Raw genomic sequence first — 13,075 nt, 5'->3', positions numbered from 1 at the left:
TTGCTTCGTTTCCACGACAACACCGAGTCGATTGCTCGGACTGCGGAGAGTGGGAAGGGGCGTTGGGGGCCTTCGGTTGGGGTGCGGACGGCTTGGTACCGTGCGGTTGGGTGCAATTAGTAGCGGCGCATTTGTTGTGATCCAATTAGGTGTTGTGAGCACTGTAACGCGCCGCACCAGGAGCTTTCACTAGCCCAAGCCCTCGTTCGTGATGGCCGAAAAGGAGCAGACGAAGGCTACTGAACAGAACTCATCAAACTCCGTTCCTGACGAACCTAAAAATGTACAGGAACTTGCGACTTATGTAAGCAAGACGTGCTTCTCACGTTTTTCCTATCAGATGTTGTGATGCATATAAGAAACGCCATTCAGTTTCCAGAAAGGCCTGTGTCTAGAAATTCTGCCGAACTTGGCCGAGGGCTGATTTTAGTGTAAGAGTGCTCTGGACTCACCTCACTGATGGCATGTGTCATGTGCTGGGGAAGGATTCTTGCAGACTGGCATGTCCATATTTTGGAACCTATTTTGCATGCTAAGGGCATAATTTGCAAAATCATTGCAATGTTCAGGGATTGCTCCTTAAATAAGGAGAAATTGAGACTGCATGATTAGTGGTGCAACTCCTTATATCCATGCACCAAGTTGTACATTTGGCTGGTTGCCTTGATACACACATTTTGAAATTGATATCTTCTCACCAGGCAGTTATACCAGGAAGAGTGATGGGATGCCACCACCAAATATTGGCATTGGAAAAAGTGGTTTCAAAAAGTCAAAAAGGATTAAATTCTGTCCTGATGGCTCAATTGGTTGGAGTGCCTGCCTTCCAATCCACCCACCCCTGGCAGGGTGGGTTTGAGTCGCCTTAGGCGCTTGCCATTTGGCCTTGACAAGCATGGCCTGTGGCATGGAAGGGGTTGTGCTAAAGGTCAGTTGATGTCCCGCAGGACAGACCATGCCAAGCATTGCGGCACATAAAACTTTTGCCACTAAATTCTGCCGTTGCCTGGACTTGTGGAATCAAATGGTAGTGGTGAGGGCTCACACAACAAGCACTGATTGGCCTTAGCTCTGATCCCAGAAATCCATCCATTCAAAAGGGTTCAGGTCAAATCTTAAGAAAAAGTAAAGAAAAAAGTCAAATGGTAAAAATTCTAAAGGGCAGCAAGCCAAGTGACAAAAAGTGAAATGTTATGCCAGAATGCTGAAAAGTCAAAAGATTAAAGTCAAGCATAAAGGTCTGTTAAATATAAAACATCATAGGGACAAAAATCAGGAGGGGCTTTGCCAAAAGACTTTCCAATAATAGGCTTCAAGTCAGAATGAACCAGGTGCCAGGAGCCCTGAAGCAAATAAGGTTAAAAACCTGTTGATTATTTGGGATATTTCCACCCTAATCCAGGGAACCCCATAATCTGTTGACAGCCAGGAGGCTCATGCATCTCATTCATGTTTGGGCTTGGCTCCTCTACATGTCAGCATGGCCCTTTGTATGCTTGCAGGGACCCCTTTTGTTGTAGGCATAGTCAGTGATTACGCAGGAGCGAGGGAGCAAGGGGCAGTAACCCACCCACTAACTGAGCTGGTAGACCTAAATTGTCATTTCTGGCCCTTTCTGCACCAAGAGGCTTTATTTTGTCTGAAGGGCCTGAAACCACCTGTAAAGTTTTTGTAGCTAAAAATCCATGGCACCACTGGTATGAGGAATGTTCTGTTATGGCCATGGTTTTCTATAGTTTAAGGGATTTAAGTGGATAAGCTAAAATATATACCATCGCGAAAAGTCATCATGAGCTAAGACACCTATCCAGGGATGTGGTTTCCTATTCAGTTGGGGGAGCTGAGCCGCCCCCCCCCCCTCCCCGCTCCCACCTTGGGCTTCAGTCCCCTAGACTTTAGGAAGAAAGTGGCCAAATCTGGGGTGAAACCTGTTGGCAGATTTAAAGGCAGGTTTGGTCATTTTTCAATGTTCAGCCCTCCCCTTCCAACCATTTCGAGAAACACATCCCTGCACTTCCATCACGCAACCGGACCTTTTTTGCCGCAAAGCTGGGACTCGGCCTATGCACCTTCTGCGGAGTCACGAGCCGATAAATGTCTTATTATTCCAACTGGCTGAGCGGGCGGACTCTTCATACCCCCCCCCCCCCCCCCTCTTAGTCCCTCCCGTGAATGCCTGACCAGAGGCTCTCGCTGTGTTTTAAAGCCCTGTTTAATCAAGGGAAGTGATTTTTGTAGCCATTCATGCTGTTGTCCATTTCGCGTTTATCCCTTTTGACTTTTTGTTATCCGACTTTCTGCTTTAGACTGTTATCGTTTTTGACTCCTATCCCTTTAAATGTTTGTTCGATTGGATTTTTGCCTTTGACTTTTACTGCGTTGGAAGTTTTGGCTGTTTAGCTTTCTTACATTTGACTTTCAACCTTTTGACTTCTATTTGGCTTCTTGTTCGTTTGACTTTTTGGTTTGACTTTTTTTTTGGTTGGTTTTTTTGACGTTTGACTCTTTTGCGGTTGACTTTTATCCTGTTTGACTTCTTGCCTGTTAAATTTTTGTTTCTGACTTTTTGTTTATGATGTTGTGTCCTGTAACCAAAGCTATTTTGCTATGATTTCGCCAAAACGTTGTACTACGGCTTTGACCCCTCCCATTTGGCATTCAGCCACAACAGCTCTTTTCGAGGTGCACTCTGGCTTTGGAAAAGGGAGTATCACATGTTTGATGTGACGCACTGATTTAAACTTTAGCCCGTGCGCTTCCCGGTAACAGGCCGTTGTCCGCTGGACTAATCACAGGCGGTCGTTTATTCGCGCTAGTCGAGATATTCGCGCCAGTCGAGATATGCACGCCGGCTGCCATGACGAGGGTGGCGCAACTGCAGGGAAGGAGCATAGTGCTGGTACAAAGCGTCGGCACATAATTTGGACTCAGAGATAATTAAAATTGATATCCTTGTTTATAGTAACAGTGTGCAGTAGCTCAACCCAGTGCTGGTATTAGACATGGCCAGTCCTGAGGTTTCATGGGAGAATGTTTTTAAATATGCCGTTTAGGTGGGACACTTTCTTTAGTGGGAAGTGAAGAAAATAACACCAAGTTGACAAGGGATAACTTAAGAGCAAAAATGACTTGTGGATGTCAGGTCATCACCAAATGTTACCTACGTCACACTCAGTTAAGCGCCGAGTACTAGATGTTAAGTAAAGTGTTTGGGACTGATCTTTATACTTTCATAAAGTTATGAGGAACAGACAACTAGTTTTTTCGGGGAGAAGCAACTAAGACACAAAACAATGGTTGAAGGAAGTAGTAACTTGATAAACCTCATAATTGTGCGACCTTAGGTTGGATCGTGGGCTGAATATGACCATGGGACCATAGGACCATAGGATCATAGGATCATAGGTTAAGCACTTGTACTTTGGCATGCCTGATAGTCGGCCTTGGTTAGTGTGAAATTTGGTTGCTGCTGTTTCTGCAATCCTTTGGTTGTAATTTTCATGAGTTCATAGGCAAAATACCCAAAATGATCAGCATACGCAGCTGCTTTGTTTATTTGCATTTTACCTGAGGTCAGGACGTACATAGTACTTTCACGCCACCTCATTTCACCTGCCATCAACAGGCATTTCAAAAAGGTAGTGGGACTCTACTCCGTTCCCATGAGAGCAAGACACAATGTAACGAAAGAAACACAGATGACTCAATCATGCTTTGTATTGTCATGAGTCTTGACCCTAGGGAAAATACTTGTGAGTAAAAGCATCAAGATGGAAACCATGAACACGCCCATGATCCACAAGATCTATGTTGCGCTATTCCTGCCCAGAGTGCAGGTATAGTTCTTAGGTGTTAGCTGTAACAAACGTTGTTGCCATTGAAGTAGCATTTGGTGTAGCAATATCCCACATTCTAGTGGCGCATTATGTTCATTAAATTCCATGAGTGAAGGCAATGCAAGTATTCGAAGGGTCCTTCAAAAATTTTAAACGTATTAACCTTATACGTATAAAACTATTGACGTGTTTGTGTCCACCTCCTTGGCAGGTGCAAAGCCTGCTGGAGAACATGCAGCAGCGCTTCCAGACTATGTCAGACAACATCATCAGCCGAATAGACGAGATGGGCGACCGGATTGACGAGCTGGAGAAGAGCGTGGCAGACGTGATGACTCAAGCCCAGACGGTGGACGACGGAGACAAGTAGTCCCACCCGGCGGCCCCCCAGTGGGTCTACGGCCGATCTCTGGCGCCCGACGGCGTGCGCGGGGCGCGGACACATGTCGGTGTTCAAAGCTTTCAGCCTTGGCTGGCCTGAGTTTGTGTTTGGTTGCTGTGCCGGTCGGCGCGCGCGGGAAGGCGAAGCGAGCGTCAGTCGATCGGCACCGCTGTCGTGAGCGCCGCCCGCTCCTGCGGCGGCCGGCCGCACGCCAGGCCCGTTTGGTGGGCCCCCGCGGGAGTGGTCGATACGCGATACTCGATAGTCGCGGCTCGCTGCTCTGCTAAGGCACATTGAAGAACGGGATGGGCTGCACCATTGATCACTGCCCGTCGACTCCCAGTCATCGTTTGATTGCATCCATCCCGCGCCCAGCACCGTTTTGGAAGGTCACGATGCTTGCAGCTGCCGCGGCAGCATAGTTGAGTTAGTTGGAGAAGAACAGCTACGACCAGCGCGTGGTTTTCATGGATCTGTCGCCACGCAGGTAGTTGGACCATTTGCTTTATGTTGCATTTTAGCTGTTACAATACACACGTGCGCATGCTACGTTTGCCTCTGGAGGTGCGGAGACCAGGTCAGGCGAGCAGGGTTTGATATAGAACTTGCATTTTTTTTTTGGCACAATAATTCTCCCCTGTCATCTTACCTTTAGGTCGGCATGTTTTATGGCGTCAGATAGGATGGCAAAGCTGATGTGCTAGTCGATATGATAAATTAAAGATTTTATTTATATTTTAACAATCACATGTGTATCGACTTCGCGGGGTTACTCTTTTCATGGTTATAGGTGTAAGCAGATATGTTCGTTTCCGCGGACTGATTTAGATGTAGATATAACTGTTCGATGCTCAAGTCGCAGCTCACTGCTCGCTGCTGCTCAGTTCAGACGCTGCTCACTGCTAGAGCGCGCTGAAAAATGAGGTGTGCGGCCCCACGGATCACTGCCTGTCGCCTTCCTCGCCTTCGTTTTGGAAGGTCGCGATGCGTGCAGCTGCAGCGAAAGCATAGTTGAGTTGGCTAGAGACAAAGAGACACGATCATTGTGGAGGTGAGGCCCGCTGCGCTATGGGCCTGTCTGCTACAATCGACACAAGCGATATTACCGCGTAATGATTTAGGTGTGCACATGGTCATCACGGCTGCTACGTACGGTTAAATGTATTTCCACTTCATAGTAACTTTGTTATTCGCTGCTGTGGCCAACCGCCAGCGTTGTGCGAGCCTCTGCCTGAGTTCGACGGAATAAAAGTGATAACCTAATCTGACAAGTGTGTTATTGCGCGAACGCATTAATCACCAAACGCAATCGCAAACACTAACATGTGACTAAAATTAGCAGGCGTCGTAGGCGTGCATGCGGTCTATCGTGGGTTCTTCCTAGCGGTGGACCCCTCGCGGTGTACTGGGACCAAGAGGTTGTCGCCCACTGTCGCACAGGCCGGCGGTAGCACGAAGGCTCCGGCCGCGTGCAAGTGAAAGCCCGACGATGGCACGCCGGATCCTTCCCCGTTTAAGAGCGCGAAATTCTCCGTCTGGGGTAAGGAATACACCCAGCGACCTGGGCCGGCTCTCCGGAGATGCGTGTGAAGCGGGCCAATCCCCCGAGTGCACGATCTCTGCAAGTCGTTCTCGTCGCCAAGAACGAATTGGTAGGCGCACCGGAACGACCTTATTGCATATCGCCAGTGCTACTGTCTTCCGGCACTCTCATCTCCTTGGTCAGCTCCATATGTAGTTTCCTATCGGACGGTACAGCAAGAAATCTCGAAATCGATCAGAGCTCCCGTGGAGCGACTCGCAAGCCAGGAATGAAGGGAAAGAACGTGATGTAACCGATAATGTAGGTAGACAGGAAGAACCGATCAAAGTTGGCTTGATGGAAGTGGACGCTATACGCGCATCTTTCATCTGTCTGCTAATGGGAGCACAAAAGTGGTCAGTACTGGACAGAGTTCCCAAGGGCTTGCCGGGCCCGGAATGCCAGGATTCACTGATGGGAGGGCGTAATGCACGAGGGAGAGCTCTCGCCAGGTCTCACGACGGGATGATCTTTACCGACAAGCGGTCGTCCCGCACCGCGACCATCCCCCGAACGAGTTTACCTGTCTCGTGACGGAATGTGCGGACGGCGGCGCACTGATTGCACTGATTGATTGCACTCACGGCACGAACTCGATGTGCATTTCGCGACGGACGCCAAACGGAGTGTTTCACATTCGCATGGGGTTTTAAACTGAAATGACCATCTCGAAGATCATTCGGCGCAGTTCACTCACAGTCCTGCCCTTAAGACCTAAGCCCCTCTAGTTGTTGAGCCACATGCCCGCGACTATGTGCGGGCATCTATGACGTCATAATAAAGCCATTCAAATTATGTTATTCCATTGGCCAGGCGGCGATCAAGCCAACAAAAATATAACCGTCGAGTCGTTCATATCTGGCGTTCATGAGCACGATTTCCAGATATAACGGCCGTCAGACTGCTCCAAAGCAATGTTGTGCAAGTGACGATGACGTAATCAAAGACGATATATTGAGTAAAGTATATTTACTAAACCTTAACTGCGTTGTCTAGGGGAAGAATTTTCACTTAAAAATATAGTCACATTATTGCCTCAATGTCTTCAACTTTGAAACATTCCCTTTAAATCTTGTTACCCGGTAACTTACTTCGATCCGCGCTGGTAGTTCGATGGCTGCATTGGTTTGGTGACAAGCGACGACACACACACACACACACGCACAAGCGATACTTGACAACAAGCGATGTTCTTATGGTCAGCCCTCTGTGTTCTCACCAGCTTCCCTGGCAAAGAGGCTTGCAGTTCGTGTGTATGCTGTAGCTCCACGGCTTCAGCCTGGAGATGTTCTAAACCCACAGTTATTTTTCTCCTTTCGTCGCCTTGCCGTACAAGAAATTCAGCCCCTTGCCGACGAAGGGCAGGGTGCTCCTGGCCGGGCGCGCTTGGATAAGCTCCCACGACACGTGCCTTACCTTTGCCTGTGAGGCCACCGATTCTCGGTCCATCCACGTCTTCTCCTGCTCTAAGTACTGCTCACGTGACGACGAATTGCTCCAGCCGTTTGTGTCCGTCGCGCTGTTTCTGTCTTCTCCCGTTCATGCTGTTTTGCTAAGACTGGTCCTCAACACATCCGCTATATGTTTTATGTTGTCTTTGATCCGCATCCGTTCCGGCTGTATTTGGCTGGCCTGGGTCCTGAGGACTGGGATCTTTTGCGAGATGGCGAACAGCAGGTGCCCTCTCGGCTCGAAGAACAGTCCAGCCGGCTGTGGCTTCAACATCTGGACTCCGTTGTCGCCGACGGATTCTGAGCAGCACTTCGCTGCGCACAGCGCAAGCACCATGACGTGTATCAGCCTGGCTCAGAGCGGTGGGCCTGTCGGGTACCATCGCAATGGATGGGTCGGGCGGACCGAATGCAGTGTTCTCGCGGCGGAACAGTTCACGTACAATGCGGGGAACAGGTGAGGTACCCTTCCGCTCGAGCCTTACGTTCGTCGTCCTTATTCTGGATTCCTCCCCGCTCTGACCACTCCCGTCTGGATCTGTTACGGGCCGACCTCCGCAGCGGTCTCCCTCGGTTGTCACGTCCCCTCTCCGCGCTCGCACTTGTGCTCGTTTCTCGGAGAGCCACCGGTCCGCGCACCCGCGCTGTACTGGCGGCGTTTGGGATCGAGGGTGCGACGGCCGACGGGGCTCTGTTCTACGGTGATTCCAGAGCAGCGTCCTGCCCGTTGCCTGGGTCCTGTGGCTTCTCTTTGTCCCGCAGCCACCTAGGGTCCCGGCTATCCCACCCGAGGGACATCTAACCGGCTCGCTCCGCATGCAGCAGGGTTTCCAGGCACGTAAAAGGTTCCGTGCTGCGCTCGGGCCGATAGCCCTCGCGGGACACATTGGCTCTTGTTCAGGCCAAACAAGCGCGGGTCGCGTCTCCTTCAGGTGGTCGACGTGCACCCGGAGCGGCGTAACTCGGCGCTCAGAGCGTTCCATCACGTAGTTTCGTGGTCCTTTCGCGCTGTGACTCGGTAACCGGGTTTTCATGGGCAGTGCAGCTTTTTTACTCACCCTCTCTATCCCGCTCATCGAGGAGGTGCACCTGGTCGCCCACTTCAAATCGCTGGTCAAAGGCCTTCCATGTTCCACACCTTCTGGTTCCGATGAGGTGCTGCCAACCGCAGCTGTATAACCTGGGACGCGCGCTGCAGTGGACGCCTTGCCTCGGCTTTCCGTTGTTTTCCTTCTCTTTTCATCGCCGTGTCGCCGTGCCTCTCGAGAGGACCTTGCAGCATGACATTGAGAACGGCCTTGCGAGGCATCCTGCTCATCCAGAGCAGCGGGGCTTCCCTGATGGTTTCTGGACGACCACTCGATAGGTATGGGACACAGGCTAAATACGCGCCCAATCCTGCTGGTGGTTCGCCACAAGCTACAAACGTCTAGATACAATTTCTTCAGCCAAACGGTGGAGGAGAAACACCATGGTTAAGAACGTCCAACCGTGCGCGGAGGACAGTCGGACGTGGTGTCGACCGGTCCGGCCGGTTCTGTCAGACTGGTCCGGTGGTCGCACCAGCTGTTCACGAGCGGAGACGTCGCCCCTGGCGATCCCGGTGTCTGCAGTGTCTCGGCCGTCGTACCTGTCCTACACGGGAGGTGGCATTATCGCACGGCTTACGAGCTGTCACGGCTACATCGCCCGCTCGCACCCCGCGGGTCGCGACATGGCTGGAGATGATGGCCTTAGCCTGGAGACGGCGCGGCTCCATAGCATGGTCGGGCTCGGACCGGGGCCGGTTCGCGATCGCTTGGTTGGGTTCAGCCAATATCCGCAGGCATGGTCGGGCCATTTCCAGGCGCGTTGGCCTCAGGGGCCCTGAAGACAGGCGTAGGTCTGTGCCGAGGACGGGCGCGTCTCTGTGACAGAGGCGGCGGTAGGGATGTAGTTTCCCACAGGGCTTCAGCCCTTCGCCTCTCTCCAACTAAGGCTCCGGGTCCAGCCCCTCAACTTTGAAAGGAAAGTGGGCCAAAGTCGGAGGGAAACCCGTCTGTCTGTTGTGTTTTGGGGATATGTTGAGTCAATTTGTCACTTGTTCAGCCTCTCCTCACCCCATCCCCAACGCATCTTGCGAAACTACGCACTTGGTCGGCGGGGCCGGTCCACGGCCGAGCCCGGCTCGGCATTTGCCCGGTAGTGTTGGCCGATTGACAATCTCCGGGGCGAATTGTTCTCGCACGGGCGCTCATGCCATTCCCACTCCCTTATACGACCTCAGTGCGGCCTATCCTTTGGGGAATAACCTGACTTGAGGTCGATTGAACCGCCGGCCTTCACGAAAGGCACAGCTGACGTGTTGTATATGCCGTCATTTACGTCTCGCTAATGTGGTTAGCGCTAGCTAAAATACAACGTTTTCATTCGTAGGTGCTGACGATCACGTACATTGATTGGTTTCTGCTCCTTCTGGTACTGCATACAGTTGGGTACATTGGGTAGTTAATTTCTGCGCCGAAATCGTTTATAATGCGTCGTAAGCATCTTGTGGTAAACAACTGTGCATGAGAAGAGGGAAAGAAGGCGCAGAAGGAGGTGAGTGAAAGAAGCAAAGGGACTATTTTAGGTACGCTATTGTTCATTCGTCATGCCAAACGAAAGGGGTCACTGGATTTAGATCTGTAGGAGAGCCCTACGTCAGTGTACATTTTGTCATCGCACAAGCTCGAAGGCCGATTTCAAAATGACGAGAACCGGGTTTCTCATATGGTAAACCATACTGCAACGCCTTATGGGTTAGCACTACCGTTGCCTTTCTCCTTGTATTATTGTGTTTCATGTTAAGATCTGTGTTCATGAAATTGCACTTTGCTGCATGTAATGCCAAAATTGCAAAATAATAATTGAAGGTAGGTGTAATCCAGTCTTCGGAACACAACAGGTCTTGGAAGATCCGGTTAGGGTATTGTCCGGTCAATGAATGCAGTTTGGGTATTGTTCACATGATTGAAATGTTAAATGTTGGGCATAATTTGCAGGGATGATTGCATACAATGTTTTGCATGACATGTGTATTGCCCTGCACAGTGCATAACACCTTGTTTTCTGAACTTATTTTGTTTTAATTACAACAGAATGATGTTTGCACATACCACACATTCATTAACCAGGCTTGGTCACAGCAATGCCATGCACAAAACAGGAGGATATGGATGCAAGTTTAAAAAGAGCACCTCCACTGAGGAGAAATTCCAATACAAAACAATGTTGCTAGCATCAGGTCAGGAATTTCCTGGGACTTTGCCTAAATTTATTGCAACCAATGGTAAGATGACACAGTTTTGTTGTTTTGTATTACTATTGGTATGTGGGCTAGAGACTCTGTAATATCATATATTCTGAAAGGCAGTGTACATTTTATTTGGTGCCCAGCTTTCAGAGCTGGGGCAGTAATTCCTGAAATAGCAAGATATTTAGCTATTTGTTTTTGATACTGCATACAAATTATATAACTTCATGACCCTCTGTTCCTGAATATGATGTAAAAACATTGGGGGAGGATGCAGAGCTCTAAAAGCTTACTGATATTCCACCTTCCACCTAGGAGAAAATACTTACCAAGATCCCCAACCCCCTCCCCTCTACACATGTACACACACACACCTAAAATGATTGGCTGTGCTTATTGAGAGGGAATGCAATCAGCTTGTGGATCAAATCAAAAAGCATCATCAAAAGTTGAAGTGTGGTTTGCATCAGGGATGACTTCAGAAGCAGCACACCCAACTGCATTACCAGCAGCATATTTTTTTGTCAAGATGCCCATTGGTCTGCTGTGTGCCCTTTTTGGCTACACATCCATGTTCTCATGTTGTCCTGTTTTCCCTTGCCAAGAATGGTGTGATCACAGAAGTCATTCATTTGGCTATGATCAATGATGCTGAATAGTGCATCATCTCATTTTAACAGGATGAGGAGTATGAACATTGTCATTACCACATATTGCTGGTTTTAGGTATCAGGATGTTAGTGCATACTTAATGAACTAACAAACCACAGCCATTATAATTTGCATAAAATATAACCTGCCATACATTACATGGTTGGATCATTACTGGGTGTGTACTTCAGGTACCTATGTATTTTAGATGAATTGCTCCTAAGTAACAATAATTCATTGTGAGTGAAGCATGTGCGTACAGTGTTACCATTTTAATGACATATTCAGGTAGTTAACTGCTTTCACACCATGTGTTTGGCTGGTAATACCAAGGAATGAGCCATGTGCAAACCTGAAAGGTAGTGTGACCTGAAATAAGAATTCTATGAAAGGAAGGATATGTGACTTTGCAAATACTGACAGAAAAAAGTTATGCAGCTAATATTTGTTTCAAAATCTGAAAATACATAATCAAAATGTTTTACATAAATGCTGCAGGCATAATCATTGAAACCATGAGGGCCATGCATTCCTGTCTCCCCATCAAGCGGACCCCTACTATCTGCATCAGTGTCTCAAAACTTGTGCTGGACTCTTTCAGCTGGGTCTGACTGCATCACTCCCCACTGACGGACGTTCCGCCACGTGCCGAGGAGACTCCAGCGATGTGGGCCACCTCGCTGCTGCGAACGCTGGCCTTGCTGCTGGCGCTGGCGCTGGCCGGGGCTCTGGAGGAGGCGCCGCACCCAGCGACTGGCGCCAAGGCCAGCCAGGATGCCGAGGTCGACTTCCTGAGCGTCAAGCTGGTGACGCACCCGCTGTGTGTGCAGGACATTCACCGGCTGTGCGCCGGCGATAATAGCATCGCGCTCAACGACAACACGCCCAACCTGGACATCATGAGCTGCCTGCTCGACCAGCAGGTGCGTGGCGCTGTGGTCCGCGCCGCTGCTGGGGGCACGCGGCGCGTCAGGACTGCGGACTTAAGCCCCGGAGCCGGGCGGGCGGGCAGTAATTGAGCAGAGCGGGGAACTCCAAAAGGGGTTGTCACCTTTGCGGCGCCGTGAGCGGGGCGTTGCCGACCAATGCAGGCGGGGGCGGCGTGACTCATCGCAACACCGACGTGAAACGATATGACAATGCACTGATGCACCTAGCTCTTGCAAAGCTGATTAGGGCATTCAGAGTTGTGCAAGCACTGGTCCTTCACATTTTCTGTCAGCTGCTAAAATGATGTGCGAGCGGACACCGCTGCTACGGGCACTCACTGACTCTGATGTCCGAGGAATGTGTGTGGTGCGATGTTTGGTGTATTGAGGCTGAAAGAGGACAAAGGTCGGAGCCATATCAGTCTATGTCAGAGGCTGTGACAAATGCTGATAAGCTAATGTTCGCTGATAATCGTTTCCTCTTGTCCCAGGAGGAGGAAGAAGATGCTGGGGTATCTCCACAGTGCCACCACGTAAGCATGCGCTAGACGCGCCCCTGCTTTGGCAATGTCGGGAACGATAACTGGTATACTTAATGCAGCATGCTAGTTTGCTTAAGTGTGAAATGTGAGCTTTATTCAATGGTATGACAGTGTCCCATCCATTATGGCAAGGGCGTTTGACATTAAGCATCAGAGAAGTGAATTAATAGCACTGCACTGTAAATCCAAGCCAATTATTTCGCCGGTAGCACATTTTCTTAATCATAATGACATGAAAGACCTGTATAGCAGAATTGGCTTAGCAACTTTCCTTTGAACGCTTTGAATCTCCATATCCACCCTGTTTGTCCCAAGGGTGTGGAGCTATTTGGTCTCCACTGGTAATATCCGAGATTCCTGCACCTGGAAGCTGTAACGTCTTTAAATTGTTTGAAAATGACATTGTTTTGTTACAATTACCATGAGTG

General features: G+C 49.7%; 2 protein-coding genes across 3 annotated transcripts; both read left to right on the top strand.

Annotated features, from left to right (window-relative positions):
* Window positions 1-45: 45 nt before the first annotated feature.
* LOC119090659 (heat shock factor-binding protein 1) lies at window positions 46-4,767 on the top strand. Of its 2 annotated transcripts, none has more exons than XM_037213512.1 (2): window positions 46-283; window positions 4,048-4,767. In XM_037213512.1, exons 1-2 carry the CDS (start codon window positions 212-214, stop codon window positions 4,204-4,206), a joined length of 231 nt encoding a protein of 76 aa, XP_037069407.1. In that variant the 5' UTR covers window positions 46-211; the 3' UTR covers window positions 4,207-4,767. The 2 variants fall into 2 exon arrangements, with proteins under 2 accessions (XP_037069407.1, XP_037069406.1); XM_037213511.1 differs by having other exon boundaries at window positions 49-304.
* A 4,931-nt stretch (window positions 4,768-9,698) lies between these two features.
* On the top strand, window positions 9,699-12,653 carry LOC119114916 (uncharacterized). The gene is made up of 3 exons (XM_037238975.1): window positions 9,699-9,831; window positions 11,778-12,099; window positions 12,597-12,653. Exons 2-3 carry the CDS (start codon window positions 11,842-11,844, stop codon window positions 12,651-12,653), a joined length of 315 nt encoding a protein of 104 aa, XP_037094870.1. The 5' UTR covers window positions 9,699-9,831; window positions 11,778-11,841.
* The last annotated feature ends 422 nt before the right edge of the window (window positions 12,654-13,075 follow it).

Source organism: Pollicipes pollicipes, unplaced genomic scaffold (assembly GCF_011947565.3).
Source record: "Pollicipes pollicipes isolate AB1234 unplaced genomic scaffold, Ppol_2.1 Scaffold_3087;HRSCAF=3621_pilon_pilon_pilon, whole genome shotgun sequence".
NCBI lineage: Eukaryota > Metazoa > Arthropoda > Thecostraca > Pollicipedomorpha > Pollicipedidae > Pollicipes > Pollicipes pollicipes.
Note: the sequence above shows the minus strand (reverse complement) of the source record. Positions and strands in the feature narration are given on the sequence as shown.